This window comes from Trachypithecus francoisi, unplaced genomic scaffold, assembly GCF_009764315.1.
Source record: "Trachypithecus francoisi isolate TF-2019V2 unplaced genomic scaffold, Tfra_2.0 Lachesis_group0, whole genome shotgun sequence".
Classification (NCBI taxonomy): Eukaryota; Metazoa; Chordata; class Mammalia; order Primates; family Cercopithecidae; genus Trachypithecus; species Trachypithecus francoisi.
The window spans coordinates 65,406,757-65,424,047 of NW_022681453.1; the positions used below are offsets into that span (position 1 = coordinate 65,406,757).

General features: G+C 41.4%; 1 protein-coding gene across 2 annotated transcripts in view; it reads left to right on the top strand.

The window, feature by feature from the left end:
- Positions 1–17,291, top strand: part of HACD2 (3-hydroxyacyl-CoA dehydratase 2) — a 94,644-nt gene that overhangs the window by 8,415 nt on the left and 68,938 nt on the right. The window contains exon 3 of one of the 2 annotated variants that reach the window (XM_033211002.1): positions 9,672–9,690. In XM_033211002.1, the coding sequence (XP_033066893.1) occupies positions 9,672–9,690 (19 nt within the window). Of the gene's footprint in view, positions 1–9,671; positions 9,691–16,032; positions 16,191–17,291 lie in introns of those variants that run through there. The other variant, XM_033211003.1, reaches the window with a different exon arrangement.

Below are 17,291 nucleotides of genomic sequence, written 5' to 3' on the forward strand. Positions count from 1 at the left end.
TTTTCCTTCTTGTGGAAACATTCTGATTTCCCAGTAATAATCTCAAAAAGGAACTTCTGAAAAGCAAGCTACATGCATATGTTAGGCTCCTTTTATTCTGGACCCATTTTGAGGAGAGACATCTCTAAAAGAGGCTTTTGAAAAGCTAGCAAGAGCAAGTCATAGTGGAGATATCTAACACAAATAGGAATGACAACAAATCCCAGAAAAGCAACTTCTCAAACAGTGTGAAAACCAGAGGAAAACGCTAACTTGATTAAAATTAATAAGTGTCACAACATTAGAAGGGAATAGGGAGCCGGAAGGAAACAGGAACCCACCCACACAGACCTCACTGCTTGGTGACTCAAGCAAATAGAAGCAAATTGATGTGGTATTCAAGAGGTGCAATAGCTAACATCTGTAGAAAGGAATGTGCTGAAATTAAAAAAAAAAAAAAACTAAAAATATCAGTGGTGGCAATGTAGGGCAGGAAGGAGCCACAGTGCAAGAAATAGGTGATACTGAAGATTCAAAAAAGGCAGGAGTTTCCAATCGCATTCTCATATAAAATCAATTGCAGAACAGAAGTCATAGGGAAATTTTCACAGTTCACCATGTAAAAGAAACATTACAAAACATTATAACAGAAAAACAATATATATAGAACCACTGTATCTAGAAAACCTGATAAGGGTGTATAAGCTTTCAAAAAGTAAGACTACCAGAAGAAGTAGAAAAGGTTGGAATATACAGCTTGTAAATAATCAGGGAGGAAGGTTACAGAAAACTTTGCTGAACTGAAAGACCACCTCACTATGGTTAGTGAAAGTTTATGGTGTTCCACAACAAAAAGTTCTTCCCTTCCTGAGTACTTAAACAATTTCCAGCATAAAAGAGCAGATTTTAAAATGTAATAGTTAAAAACAACTTGGTATCTTAAACCTGAAAGAAGAAAAAATCCCCGTGAAGCTAGTAGGAAACGTTAGGTTCCTGGATAACAGACCATGCAATTTCCTACAGTTGGAAACGTTTTGAAAACACTTAGAAAAACTAATGGAACTTTGAAAGCACCTTATCAAAGAGTATTTAACTTTAATCAGAGTAGTTAGCTGTTATCAAAGAATAACTGTTGTATAAATAAATAAAATTAACCAAGTTTTCAAACTAGCACTGTCCAATAGGACTTTCTGCAGTGATAATGTTGGAATGCTGTCCAAAACATTAGCCACTAGTCACTTAAAATGTGGCTAGTGGGTCTGAGAAACTGAGTTTTAAATTTTATTTACTTTTGGTCGGGAGTGGTGGCTGACACCTGTGGTCCCAGCACTTTGGAAGGCCAAGGTGGGAGGATCGCTTCAGGCCAGGAGTTCAAGACCAGCTTGGGCAATATAGCAAGACCTCATCTCTGCAAAAAATTTCAAAAATTAGCCAGATACAGTGGCGCACATTAGTCCTAGCTACTCGGGAGGCTAAGACAGGAGAATCGCTTGAGCCCAGGAGTTTCAGGCTGAAGTAAGTTACGGTCACTCTACCGTACTCCAGTCTAGGGGACAGAGAAAGACCCTGTTTTACAAAAAAATAAAAATGAAAATTCTTTACTCTTTATTTAAGTTTAAATAGGCACATATGGCTAGTGGCCACTGCATAGCATAAGCCTTTAGACCACAGTACAGATTGCAGTGTGATCACGTGGAATCCCATAAGATATTTCAGATTTTACCAGGATAGAATAAAGTGGGAAGGAGGACAAACATAACAATGTACATTTTGTATCACTCCAGAGTTTATAGATTTTTAAATCGATAATAACAAGAATAGTTATATGCTGATGTTTTCAGATTAGGAAAATCAATAGGGGATAAAAGCACAATTGCAGATACTGAAAAAGGCATGGAAGAGTATATATCAAACTGTTACTTAGAGCTTACCTCTGGAGGGGCATGGTATTTTGGGGCGGAGGGGGAGTAAAAGATTACCACTTTTAATATACTTCAGTATGTATTTATTTATCACTTACATGAAGCGTATAATTTTTATTTTATTTTATTTTTTTATTTTTTTGAGACAGAGTCTTGCTCTGCCACCCAGGCTGGAGTGCAGTGGCCGGATCTCAGCTCACTGCAAGCTCCGCCTCCCGGGTTTACGCCATTCTCCTGCCTCAGCCTCCCGAGTAGCTGGGACTACAGGCGCCCGCCTCGTCGCCCGGCTAGTTTTTTGTTTTTTGTTTTTTTTTTTTGAGACGGAGTCTCGCTCTGTCACCCAGGCTGGAGTGCAGTGGCCAGATCTCAGCTCACTGCAAGCTCCGCCTCCTGGGTTCACGCCATTCTCCTGCCTCAGCCTCCCGAGCAGCTGAGACTTTTGTATTTTTAGTAGAGACGGGGTTTCACCGTGTTAGCCAGGATGGTCTTGATCTCCTGACCTTGTGATCCGCCTGTCTCGGCCTCCCAAAGTGCTGGGATTACAGGCTTGAGCCACCGCGCCCGGCCAAAACGTATAATTTTTAAAAATAAAATTCTATATTATATGTAATTGAAAACAAGATGAATGAGGAAAATAAGATTTTGAAGCTTTTTGAAAAAGGAAAACAATAAGCAGCTTAGTTTATTTTTCGATTTTAGGAGAAATAGAGTTTTACATCTACAAATCCTGTTAATTTTTTTAATGACAGGAGAATAATAATAAACCTATAGCATAATAGAGTATAGCAGACATGCATCATTTTTTATGTTTATGCACATGGACTGATTAAATTTATCAAGATAAAAAGATGAAATGATGGTTACTGGTTAAAAACTAAAGTGTAGGCCGGGCGCGGTGGCTCAAGCCTGTAATCCCAGCACTTTGGGAGGCCAAGACGGGCGGATCACAAGGTCAGGAAATCGAGACCATCCTGGCTAACACGGTGAAACCCCGTCTCTACTAAAAAATACAAAAAAATTAGCCGGGCGAGGTGGTGGGTGTAGTCCCAGCTACTCGGGAGGCTGAGGCAGGAGAATGGCGTGAACCCGGGAGGCGGAGCTTGCAGTGAGCTGAGATCCGGCCACAGCACTCCAGCCTGGGCGTCAGAGCAAGACTCCGTCTCAAAAACAACAACAACAACAACAAAAAACTAAAGTCTAACAATCTGTTGCTTATGAGGCTGACTTTTAAGTTTACTAAGGGACAAACCAGCTTGCCATGACCGAGTGTCAAGAAAAGCAGGACTACCCAGTTACAGCATAAGATAAGGTTGATTTCAGAGCAGAAGCTGAAAAGAACCTTAGTTCACAATTTGTCAGTAGCAAGAACATGGGAGACACATGTTGGTGAAATCATATGATGAATGAATGATTATCTGAACAGAGAAACAAAATATGTAAAAAGCTGGCAGAAATGCTATAGAAGTTAAGAAATAGAATTGTTCTTAAGAGATGTCACAGTATATGTAAAAACACTAGAGACAAGAAATTCGGGTATGAAGACTTGGTTTTGCCATTAATTAGCCCTGTGACCTTGATCTTAACCTCTCTCGCCCTCAATTCATTATGTGCAGTGAATACACTGGATTAGATGACCTTACATTTTTCCCCACTTTTAAGTTCTGTGAGACTTCAACATTTCACTATCAGAATATGAAAATTAAGCACATAATGAATTAGTAAATTACAGGGCTGGAGATAGCAAGAAAAGTGAAATTAAGTGACAAAGGAAAAATAATGGTAATTGAGGAATCTTTTTACCTATTTCCTCAAAAATTGGATGTAAAAGGATTTTGAAAACATGTTTGGAGTCTGAGGGAGCCCAATGAATAACCAACACCCCTTTGCTTATTTATGTTCTGAACATTGAGCAATAACTCAAAGGAGTTACATAAGGATCCTAAAAATCACCTTTATTAGTGATAAAGGCTGAGGACATGCTTTAGTGTGCCAGTCAAATGGATTTGCTAACTGAACTTGACAATTAGACTCACCACTCACCCTGTCCTGAGCAGCAGCAGACAGGCTGTCTTAGAAGAAACCATGAGAACTTAAGTTCTCTATGGAACCTCTCGGGTGGAGCTGAATTGAGCACACCCCATTTATTCTTCCCAAATTTACCCTCAAATGAGTCATCCTTTCCAGAGGTAAAGTAATTAAAGGAGACCAGTACTATGTGGTGGAAATCCATCCTCATAGAAACCAGAAGAGAGGCTAAAGGTGAGTTTTCCGCCAGTAATAAGTACTATATATTCATTGTAGAAAAAACTCAGATGCAGAAGAAAATGCATAGCAGTCATAATCTAAAGATAACCAGTATTAACATTTTGGTGTCTATCCTTGAAGACTATATATTATTATTATTGGTAAGTTTTAAGCAAGAATGAAATCATATATGTGTAGAATACGATAATTCCTAAAACAAATCAAATACAGATAAATGTAACTCAAATTGGTTATGGACTTCTGCGCAGTAAATAAAACGAGTGTAGTGGACATGTCTGTGGAGCTGCCCAGCTCAGCGTGCCCTCTCTGGAATTTGTCTGGTTCTCAAGGCTGGACCCTTAGCAGCTACATCTCTATTCCCTGACTCTGCATCTTAGGCCATAGCTGGCTGATCCAGGGGTGCATAACTGACCCAAAGTGGGCTAGTCAGGTTTTTTTTTTCCTCCCAAGAATTTGGAATTTTGAATTGAAAGACAGAGATGGGGAATCACTATAGCTGAATCACATTAAGTCTGTGGGCTGCAGCTGAGGTCTTGAAAGCTGCTTGGGTTTCTATTCCTTTTGAGACTTGTTAAACTTTTTCGGGCTTTGTTGTTATTGTTTTACCTTGGATTAAAAATGAAATTGAACAGAATTGTTGGTAACCTACAAAAATAATTCCCCTAGTTCAAATTTTAGAAACGTTGAAAAGATGTTTCCAAGTAACCTATTGTGCAAATGGCATTTTGACATTGAGGTTAAATTTTAAAACTAAAATCAGTTTATTGCCAATGGAAATGGAAAGGGCGCAAGAGGAGAGAGGAGTTTATGGTGCATGTTTTATTTTCTTTTTTTGAGACAGGGTCTTGCTCCGTTGCCCAGGATGGAGTGTAGTGGCATGATTGTAGCTCATTGCAGCCTCAACCTCTTGGGTTCAAGTGATCCTCCTGCCTCAGCCTTCCAAATAGCTAGGACTACAGGCACATGCCACCATGCACAGCTAGTTTTAAATATTTTTTGTAGAGATGGGGTCTCACTATGTTGCACAGGCTGATCTTGAACTCCTGACCTCAAGTGATCCTCCTGCTTTCGCCTCCCAAAGTGTTGAGATTACAGGCATGAGCCACTGTGGCTGGTCCAACATGTATTTTCAAGGGAGATTTTGAATATGGCAAGTCATCTTAAAATTTTTTTTGATGAAATGTGCTTATTCTTGTCCAGTGATTCTTAGTGGACCTCAACAAAGCAGTGCCAGCACTTCACTTCACCACTTCAGGGTGCATTTTGGAAAACTGTGAGGGTATTTCAGTTGCCACAATGACTGGAGATACTACTGGCTAGATGTCCTATGATATGTGAGACAGTCCAACTTCAAGGAGATTTGTTCTGCATCCTCCTTGGCTTCTGCATATCTCCCCAGGCCAACCCCTCTACAAATATAAATGGACAGTTTTTTAGTACATATTAATACTGAAAAATCTTCAGGAGAAATTAAAAAGCTTATTAAGTTAGAAGAAGGTTGTGGTCTTAGTTTTTTGTTGCTGCATAACAAAAATACCACAAACCTAGCGGCTGAAAACAACACTCATCGATTAGCTCACGATTCTCTAAGTCAGAAGCTGGGCTTGACTGGGTTCTTTGCTCGGGGGTCTCATAAGATTGAAATCAAGGTGTCAGCCAGGCTGGATGATTTCTTATCTGGAGGCTCCAGGGGAAGAATCTGCATTCAAGCTCATCCAGGTTATTGGCTGAATCTAGTTGTAGGTGTGAGGTCTGCATTTCCTTGCTAGCTGTCAGCAGGAGGTCACTCCTCACTCCTAGAGGCTGCTCTCCAGGCCTTGTACATGACCCCCCTGCAGCTTCAAAGCCAGAGTGGCCTGCTGAATCCCTCTTGTTTTTTGAATATCTTTGACTTCCCCTTCTGCCACCAGCCAGAGGAAAGTGCTTTTAAAGGGCTCATCTGGTTGGTCAGGTCCACCCACATAATATCTCTATCTTCAAATCACTTGACTTGAGACTTTAATTATGCTTGCAAAGTCCTTACACTGCAGTACCTAGATTAGTGTTTGATTGAATAGCCAAGGAACAGTAATTGTGGGGGATCGCCTTAAGAATGCTACCCTACCACCATCATTGGTATGAAGCAAGAAGCTTAAGTGAAATGAAGGTATTGTCTCAAAATAATTAAGTAATTTATTCTCTCTGCACATTCTGTTCTGTAAGCATTACAGCATTTCTAGTTTGCATATTTAGTTGAAAAGGATTTCAGCGCAGTAGTGAAAATCATTGAAAATCAGTTTTGAGATTCCTGTTTAGACTTCAATTATTAACTTATTAGAGACACATGAAATGCAGGGATTTCATTGGATTTCTTTAATATAGACTAATATTTCATATTATTGCCTGTGTGTGTGTGTAATGGTATGAAGTCTAGGTTGTGAAATGTAAATTTTATTTTGGGATAGCTTGTCTTCTGTTTTGTCCTAAAAGTATCCTCTGTTACACAACGGCTTTATTGCCTCTTGCATTACAGTTTTTTTACATCTAATTCCTCTTCTGTTCCTTATTGCACCGTTTAAAGAATATATTTTCAAGATCTTTTTACAGACTGTACACTGATTATATATCTCAATAGGATTTCAAGGCAGAAGGATGGATTTTCTGTGATACTGTCTTCCGACCCTATCCCATGACATAACCTAGGAGATTATTTAGATTATTTTGACACTTTATAAATAAATAAGACCTAGCTGATTTGAAATAGTATTGTACTCCTTCAATTTCTCTACTTTGACTTTTACTTACTTTAGCATATTATTCCAACTTTGTGTAAGGTTACTTCTTTATTTCTGTTGTTATCTTAATACTCTTTTTTCCAAGTATGAGTCTGTACCTCTACCTCTGCCCTTTTATTTTCCTGTACTTGCCCACAGTGGTTTCTGTTACTCTTATTTTTAAATCCAAACTTATTTATCATAACTTACTGTGTACATGTGACTGCATCATTATGTCCCCATTTACAAGTTGAAATACATATTTTGAAAAATAAATTACTTTTTATTTCTTCTTTGCATATCAATTGGGACGTTGTATTTATTTGCTTTTGAAAATTTTGTATAGGTAGGTCATTTTATCTATGAATTTCTTTTCAGAATGGTAGAGGAGGTGTTATAAAAATATGTGTGATTAAAAAGGGGAGAGTGCATCAGGACTGAGACCTACTGCTCTGTCATGCAAAGAAGATGTGCTAGCCATTCATTGCTGTGTGTCCTCCCCTGCAGTGTCCTGTTGCTAATCAGCAGCCTGGATGTCTTTTTTTTTTTTTTTGAGACAGAATCTTGCTCTGTCACCCATGCTGGAGTGCAGTGGCACGATCTCAGCTCCCTGCAACCTTTGTCTCCTGGGTTCAAGCGATTCTCCTGCCTCAGCCTCCCGAACAGCTGAGACTACAGACGTGTGCCACTATGCCCAGCTAATTTTTTGTATTTTTAGTAAAGATGGGGTTTCACCATGTTGGCCAGGATGGTCTCAAACTCCTGACCTCGGGTCATCCGCCCCACTCGGCCTACCAAAGTGCTGGGATTGTAGGCGTGAGCCATCATGCCCGGCCATTCTGGGCGTCTTGCTGCATACATGGATAGACTAGGTTTTCTGGGCTGGGTGCAGTGGCTCATGCCTGTAATCCCAGCACTTTGGGAGGCACGGCTGGTGGATCACTTGAGCCCAGGAGTTCAAGACCACCCTGGGCAACATGGCAAAAGCCTGTCTATACAAAAAATACAAAAATTAGCCAGGCGTGGTGGCAATTGCCTGTAGTCGCAGCTACTCAGGAGGCTGAGGTGGGAGGATTGCTTGAGTCCGAGGAAGTTGAGGTTGCAGGGAGCTGTAAGTGCACCACTACACTCTGCCTGGGTGATAGAACAAGATCCTGTGTCCAAAATAAAAGAGCAGGTTTTCTGTCTAGGCACTGTCATCTGTCTTCTTGTTTCAAAGAATGTTTTTCATTCCTCATTTTGATCTAGATCTTTTAGTTTTCCTCAACTTTGCAGCAGGAGGTGTAGCTTATCATATTTACACTTTAGTATTTACTTAACAGTGTTTTCTATTGAAAAAGACTGTAAGATTTGCAATGTGGTAATTATTTTGTTCTCCTGGCAGTTACCAGCAACATTGTGCAGCTTGGTTTGGTTTTTTAATCCAATCTCCCCACTTCCCTCCTCCCAAAATTGAGTGAAATAGTTTTTGAGCACAGAGTCTTATCAGGCTCAGGCATGTTTTAGATAAGCTAAGTCTTGTCAAGTTCTGACTCTGTAGATCTCATAACTAATGCACAATGAAATAATGTGGTACAATAGAAATAAAACCTAAGTTCTTGGTCCTGACCGTCATTTACTGCCCTGGGCAAGTTGTGTGGCTTCTCTGAGCCTTGGTTTTCTTGTCTGCAAGTAAAGATTTTCTGTCCTGCCTATCTGCCAGGTAATTATTAGGATCAAACAATATAAAGACTGCTAGAGAAATGTAAAAATTCTGAAATGCCCTACAATAGCTGTTAGGTTATATCATCTAGAAAAGCTTTGGTCATTAAATCAATTTTATAAGTGGCTTCAAATTACTTTTTTGCCACCACCACCACCAGAGTTAAAACACTGCTATATAAAGGATGAGTTGGAAGGGGATTTAGAAGGACCTAATTTGCCAGTTCGATGGCCATTGAGATGGAGTGGAGATGGCAGTCTGACTCAAGGCACTGGAAATAAAAATGGAGAAGACAGACCCCAGAATCATCAGCAGGACTTAGAAACTAGTTGTACTTGAGGATGAGGGGAAGGAAGGACTGTTGAACCCCAAAGACCGGGAGGTTGGTTATCAAGAGGCATAATAGGCGTGATGGAAGAAAAGCGTGTGCTTCCCACTGAGGCTGTATTTGAGTCTCTGCTCTGACTCCCAGATGGAGCTGTCCAGAAGCAGCTTGGCATGTAGGGCCCAGATCCCCAGGAGACAGGATTGGATTGGACCATGGAGTCCCTCTGCAGTGAGATCATTGAAAGAGGCAAGATGGGAGTTGAGGGTGGAACTTAGTAGAATGAATGTCTGCATTGAAGGGCCTGCAAGGCAAGGAGAGCCAACAAAGGCTCTTCTTACCCCGTGTTCCAGAGTCTGTGGCCGTTCTGTTCTATAGCGTATGGAACATGGAGATGCTGTACACTTACTGCTCTTACAAGTTTGTGCATTTTAAAAGAGCCCTTGGTGTCTGATAAACCGCTGAGTGGGAAGAGTAAATCTTCCTCAGAAAATCCTTCAAAGATGCACAAACTAAAAATGAACAAACAAACAAAACTGAGCAAGAATTTACATTTTGTTAAATATCCTGTAACCAAGTTTTAAAATGGAATGTTCATTTTTCATATTTAATACTGCTGGCAGATGCTGCTCTATTCTTACTGAAACATCAGTTTATACTAAATAAAACTTTAATACTATTGATTCTTACTAATTCTCCTCTTTTTTTCCCCTTTTTTCCTCTAGATTTTACATTGTGCTATAGGTAAGTATGGATTTTCCCCCCTACTACGTACAGTGAATTTTGCTTGTTTAAAAAGTCATAGATGATAGGCTTGATTGATTTCTATTGAATATTGAAAAAAACGAAATGATTTAGTCATCATATATGGAATTGCTAAAATTAGAGTGGCTTTCAGTTTCTGAAATCATAGGTACTATTTAGATGTTACGACTGAACACTTCATTAAAGGTCACGGCTATTTTGTTCTGTTAATTTAAAAGGGGTGTCTCCCACCTTCTCAGTGTAAGGGTAATAGAAACATTAGCATGTTTATGAAAATGTGGCTGGAATTCTGGTGCTGGGCTGTGTTGAAAAGTCCTTTCTGTGATCACTTAAATGGTATCATTCTTTCTCCTTATCTTTCAAATGGGAGTATTGCCTACCTCCTAGGTGAATATTACATGTATGTGAGAGGGATTAGAAAAGTACTAAGTATAAAGAGTTATACAAATGTAGGGGATTTTTACTAAAAACGAATACAGTATGGTTTATTTTTCTTTTTGTGGGGAGGGGCGAGTCATCAAATTTTGCTGTGGAATAGAGGCATAACATCTAGTTTGGGGTGGCTAGACCCTTCTAATGGAATAAAACCAGTTTTGAAAAGTTGATAGATCCCATAGAGCAAGCCCATAGTGATTGCTGTGCACTCCAGGTACGTCTGTCAAAGGGAGGATTTGAAGTTAATACTTATTCAGAAGCACTGAAGGTCTGAAAATTTGAGAACTGCAAATCTACACTGTTATGGCCCATCAATTTAATCCACAACTAAAGTAGATAGTTGCTATATTCAGGGAAACTTACAGTTCAGATGGGCACACAGGTAGAGAACACCAAACTGTCCACTGTGGGTCTAGCAGAGGTCACTGTGGTATCTGGCTCCATTACCTTCTTTTTTTGTTGTTGTTTTAGGGACAGGGTCCCAGGCTGGAGTGCATTGGTGTGATCATAGCTCAGCCTCCCAAGTAGCTGGGATTACAGGCGTGCACCACCATGCCTGGCTAATTTTTGTATTTTTAGTAGAGATGGGGTTTTACGATGTTGGCCAGCCTGGTCTTAAACTCCTGGCCTCAAGTGATCCACCTACCTTGGCCTCCCAAAGTGCTGGGATTATAGGCATGAGTCACCACCCCTGGCCAAGAACCTTATTATAAAGAATTGCACTTTGGGCTGAGTGTGGTGGCTCATACGTGTAATATCAGCACCTTGGGAGGCTGAGGCAGGAGGATCATTTGAGGCCAGAAGTTTGAGACCAGCCTGGGCAACACAGGGAGACCCCATCTCTACAAAAAATAAAAAATGAGCCAGGTGTGGTGTTGCATGCCTGTGGTCCCAGCTACTCAGGAGGCTGACGTGGGAGGATGGCTTGAACCCAGGAAGTTGAGGCTTCAGTGAGCCATGATCACACCATTGCATTTTAGCCTAGGCAACAGAATGAGTCTCTGTTTAAAAAATTTAAAAAAAAAAAGATTTAAAAGAATTGCACCTCTGCTGGTTTCTCACTTCTTACCTGAGATTATGGGTAGAGCATCCAGGGACCCGCTCAAATGATGTGCAAAATTTTGTATGTATATTTCTATGTTTATTTGGAGGGACAGGTAGGGAGAGAATGCATAGCTTCAATTAGATTCTCTGAGGAGTTTGTGATTCCCAAAAGGCTAAGAAATGCTGCTTTGGAACCTTTGAATGGTAGATTTGAAAGTGGCTTGGGGGCTTATCTGTCCCATGGTCTGCTTTCCCAGGAAGACTAGTGACTGGCCCAGGTCGTATAGTTGGTAAATAGGGGAGCTCATTTGGAGACAGGTCAGTCTGACACCTGCCTGATTTCATTTTATGATGAATGGGTTTTAACTTTTGTGCAGTCTTGCACACATTTCCTTTTTAGCCCTTTATAATTTTGAAATGAAAAATTTTATCCTTTCATAAATGGTTAAATAAATCTTAAGCACAACCTAGCAGACTGGGGGATGTATTTGGCCAGAGAGAGTTCTGGAACCTCTCAGGCCTTCTCCACATGACTGAACCCTGCCTTGTTCTTCCTCAACTCTCTTAACCTTCAGCTGTCTCTGTATAAAGCTCTCAGATGTATCTTTTCCAAGTGTCTTAGCCGGTTCTGGCTGCTGTAACAAAATACCACAAATTGGGTAGGTTATAAATACAAAAATTTATTTTTCACAGTTCTGGGGGCTGGGAATTCCAAGATCAAGGTGGTGCTGACAGATTCCCTGTCTGGTGAGGGCCTGTTCCTCGTAGACAGTAGCTTCTTACTGTGTCCTTGCATGGTGAAAGGAGCAAGTGAGCTCCCTTGGGCCTTTTATAAGGGCGCTAACCCCATTCATGAGATCCCTTGTAACCTAATCGCCTCCTGAAGACCCCACCACTTAATACTATTGCACTGGGCATTAGGTTTCAACAGGAGTTTCGGAGGCACACAGACATTCAGGGTACAGCACTGAGCATGTGTACTATGATTTTTAGTTAATGTTAGTTTTATTTTAATAACCCAAATCCCTTTATCTGTCTTAAAATATACCCTTATGTCTTTATAAAATTTCTCTACCCCTGGAAATACAGTTTCTGACAAGTATATTTTTTCATTCACACCAAGAAAATTATCGAATGTCTAGCATGTGTGCATACCAGATGCTGTTGGGCAGTGGGAGTAGAGAGGTGAGTGTACTCAGATGTGGGTCCAGGAAACCCACAGTCAGATGGGCGTCCCCTAAGTTCCTCTGGTGTAGTGCATCCTGAGGACTGGTGTGCACATCACACTCTGCTCAGAGGGCTGGCAGGTTTGCTTCCCCCTCAGACTCTGAGCTCCTCGAGGGCAGATTCTGTTTAATTAAGCTCTGCATCCCCGGGGCCCAGCGGCAGGATCCTTCTTACATCCTCAAGGACCTTGTTCTGTCTGTGCATCTCTCGCTCCTGCCTCACCACCCTGTGCTATCTGCCTTTTCCTTCTCAGTGCACAAAATGCTCAGAGCGCTCTGTCTTAAAAATCTTTTAACCTGACCATTGACCCTGTATTTCCCTTATACTACTATATAACTGTTCTCCATCCCTTTTCCCAGATTTATGGTAGACTCTTTCTACTTCCTCATGCCCGTCGATGCCTGAACCCTGCAGTCGAGCATCTGTTCCCCTTGTTCTACAAAAAATCACCCTCTGGTCTCAAGTCAGCAACAATTTCTACTGGATTCTGAGTACACTGTTGGAAGTTCTTGGACTTAGCTACATGGGGCAGCGCTGATGACTCCTCCTGGAGATCCTGCTCCTTCAGCCTTCATTGTACTGAGCCCCCCGGTATACCTTGTCCTCTGTGGTCCTTTTCTTTCTTTGGGTGCTTTTCTTTCTTTCCTTGTCCCTTAATCGTGAGTGTTTCTGGAGTTCTGTCCTAGCTCATTGCCCTTCTGACTGAACATACCCTCTGTGGGTGATCTCTTCTCATGGCATGAGATATGTAGACTTCCAATTCCAAACCACACCTGCATCCCAAACACCAGCCCTGTCCACTGATTTTCTGGACGTCTGTTCCTGGGTGCACACAGGCACCTCCTCAGCATGACCCACACTCCCAGACTCGTTCTGCCTCCCTATTCTGTTTGTCAGGGCTGCCGCCGGCCACCAGCCATTCAGTCATTCATCCTAGAAGAGAGCTGGTCGATGGTGTCTCCTCCTCTCTCACTGGCATTCCTGTAGCCAGGCAGTCATCAAGTTTTGTCAGTTCAATTTCCTAAATGTCTTTCAGGTTGTCTTGTTTCTTCATCCCTACTTGGGACCGCAGTATGTCTCATCTGGATTCCCATGTATCTTCCTGAACTTCTGGGCTTATAGCAATAATAATAATAATAATAATAATAAGAGCCACCATTTCTTGAATACTTACTGTATTCCAGTGCTTTACATTCATTATCTCATTTATTTCCCATTTTCCAGCTGAGACTGAGGCTTAGAAGGTTTCCTGTCATTGTTCTTACCACAAATAAATGTGTGAGGTGATGCATATGTTAATTAGCTTGATTTAGTCATTCCACAGTATATTCATATTTCATAACATCACGTTGTACAGCATAAGTGTGTGTGTGTCAATTTAAAAAGAAATGTATCATGCCTTGCCAAAGGTCACACAGCACTAAGCCCTAGCCCAGGAGTTGAACCTATGGGTATGTGGCTCCAAGTCCATGCTCCACACTGCTCTTGTGAGTTTAGTTATAGTACCATTCTGAGCATGTCATTTGCCTACTTAAAACCTTTTGCTGGCTTAAATTTCTTCATGATCTGGGCCCTGCCCACCTCTCCAGTCTTTCCAGTGCCCACTCCCTGCCTCCCACTCCATGCTTGTCTGCACTGTGCCCAGGCTCTGCTCTCTGCCTGGAATGAGCAGCCCAGCCCCTTCAGCTGGCCGGCTCTGTGCATCTCTTCCAGTAAACTTCCCTACCACCCACAGCCAGAGGAGGGACCCTTCCTCACTCTTCCGTAATGCCTTGTACCTCACTCGGTATTATACCTTCCACATTGTATTATGTGTGGTCTGGCACTGCACCCATGTCCCCACCAGTACCGCTGAACATTTTTTAGAGCGAGAGCTGTTTTTTATTGATCTCTGTATCCTAGTACCTAACAGTAAGTACATAGTACCTAGCAGGAGTTTGGTGAACATTTGATCATTATCTTACCAAATTCCAGTGGGAATTTCCAAAACTTATTTCAAAATGATTTCAGTTCCTTAAAGGAATTAGACAGAGCAATAATGAGAAAGCTGTTTCTAGCATTAACCTAAAGGCAGTGCTTCATTTTTACTTAGATCACTTAAGTTTATTTGTGGAATGATGGTTTATTTTTCTGTAGCATTCTGAAAGTTTTCATTACAACAGCTTAGTCTTTCAGAAACTTATTTTAAAGCCTTGAGATATCTTTAGTTTACATATTGTTGATGAAAATTATAGGCCTGAGGCCGGGCGCGGTGGCTCAAGCCTGTAATCCCAGCACTTTGGGAGGCCGAGACGGGCGGATCACGAGGTCAGGAGATCGAGACCATCCTGGCGAACACGGTGAAACCCCGTCTCTACTAAAATATACAAAAAATTAGCCGGGCGAGATGGCGGGCGCCTGTAGTCCCAGCTACTCGGGAGGCTGAGGCGAGAGAATGGCGTAAACCCGGGAGGCGGAGCTTGCAGTGAGCTGAGATCCGGCCACGGCACTCCAGCCTGGGCGACAGAGCGAGACTCCGTCTCAAAAAAAAAAAAAAAAAAAAAAAAAAAAAAAAAGAAAATTATAGGCCTGAGTCAGACTTGGGTAACTCACTAGCTGTGTGATTCCAAGAAGTAACTCAATTTTTGTGCTCATTTAATTCTTCATCAGTAAAAGGGATAAGAATACCTACCTCACAGGTTGCTGTGATAATTAAATGGAAAAATGCATGAAGAACAGTTGGCACAATGTCTGAAACATGGCTGTTTGGAAAATTGCCCAATAAGATGGTAGCTGTTGTTATTACTTAAGCAACATAATGTCATAGAATATGAAAAGATTATTGTGCCTCTACTGTTCACTATTTAGATGTATATAAGTGTAACTCTTTCATATTCTTAATTTTCTTAAATTTTGATTTCTTTGCAAGTGAGCACTTCAGGGCCCTTCATTCTTAGTATGAGTTGGAGTTGCATCTTGCTCATGGTTGTGGCAATGCAACTTGGCAAATACGGCCTCCAGAAACAATCAACTAAAATCCATGTGGGGGCTAATTTCTGTGAGGGGGTCAAGCCCTTTGTAGCTGTAAATGAGTTTCCACACCTCAACTTTTTCAAAGTAAGTAGTTTGGTTTTTATTGAGAATAGAAGGATGGGATTTCTCAAATGCTGTGGCTGCAGGCCTCAACCTAAGATTTGTAATGCTTTTATAGTTATTCAGTGTTTTTCCTTTTAGAAATGAGAATTTTGAAAAATAGGCCAGTCATGGTGACTCACACCCAGTACTTTGGGAGGCTGAGGCGGGCGGATCACCTGAGGTCAGGGGTTCAAGACCAGCCTGGCCAACATGGTGAAACCCCGTCTCTACAAAAAGTACAAAAATTAGCTGATGTGGTGGCAGGCGCCTATAGTCCCAGCTACTTGGGAGGCTGAGGCGGGAGAATCACCTGAACCTGGGAGGCGGAGGTTGCAATGAGCCAAGATCGTGCCACTGCACTCCAGCCTGGGTGACAGAGTGAGACCCCATCTCAAAAAATAAACAGACACCAAAACCCACCTTGAGATATGTTCCCCCCCCCCCATAATACTGCAAAGAAGAGCTGTGGTTTTTTATTCATGTGGTGTGATTTGTGTTGAACGAAGTATTAGGAAGTATTATATCTTTTCTGTGTTGTCTTCAGGATTCGATTGTGGAAGAGGCATGGGGGCTATGGTTCTCAGCTGATTCTGCAATATGGTTCCCCTCTTTATGGATGGGAATTAGAGGTGGAGGTAGTGGAGCTGAAGAGACTCTTGGTAAGATATAACACTGTGCATTTAGTAAACTTTTGTGTCAGAAATTATGCTACCAACATAAATAACTCTAGAAGTTTTATTTTGATAGAAAATTGTAGCTCAGTCACAGCCCAGAGAGTTATATCTAAAGTTTAGTATTAGCACTTTAATTTCATCAACAGGCAGGGACAAAAGACCTTTCACTTAGGATATCCTGGATTTGTGGTTTCAGATATTTGCTGTGTGTGCCAACTTGCACTCCTCCCTCAAACAGAAGACACTTTATTAAAAATTCTTAAGTGAATTCCAAAAAAATCACAATCACCTTAATATTCATTGGTAGCGTATGGCTCCAGACTGATTTTATTAGGTAACAAAGGTTGCCAGGTAGGAAGCAGAGCAGCCGCTGGGGAGACCCATGTCACTTCCTACCAAAAAAATCTTTCTAGCCCACTAATTAGAGCTAACTAAATCCTCCCTTGAACTGTAACACTCCCTCCTCTGCCCCGCTACTTTGAGAGGGCCAGCTTTTATCAGTCATTCACAATGCAATATTGTAAAGGAACTGCCATCACTTATTTTTAAAACCAGACACAGAACCCACCAAATTTTAACAGAATAGAACTCTGGAAGGAGAGCATCTTGGAGGGAACGGGTGAATTCCTCCAGGTTTCTCTCACCTGGAATTCTGCTTTCACACCTGTGCCCAGCCTTCAGCAGCGTGGCTGGGCACAGAAACATTACTGCGTTGTTTCCACTTAGCTGACATTTTAAAAATGAACTTTACCAGATTGTAAGAAAGAGACAAAAGGGAATAATTACCTAAAATACAGACAGTACAGTATAATAACCACCATCCCCAAAGAAAAGTTTCTGATCCAAAGCTCTAACTCCCCTTTAGTTTCTACGGGCTGGCGCAGCTTCACGTCCCTTACTGGCTCTCTTTAAGCCTTGTTCTTACTGGGACCCCTGTCACAAATATGGATAACAAACCTTTCTTATTCAGATTTTAATATTGCTTTCTGCCTGAGGGGATATTCAGTGGTGTTGATGGCAGGGGGATGGGAGAGAAAGGGATGTAGCCAGGCAAGCAAGCCTGTCTCCCCTGCTTAGAGGTTTCTA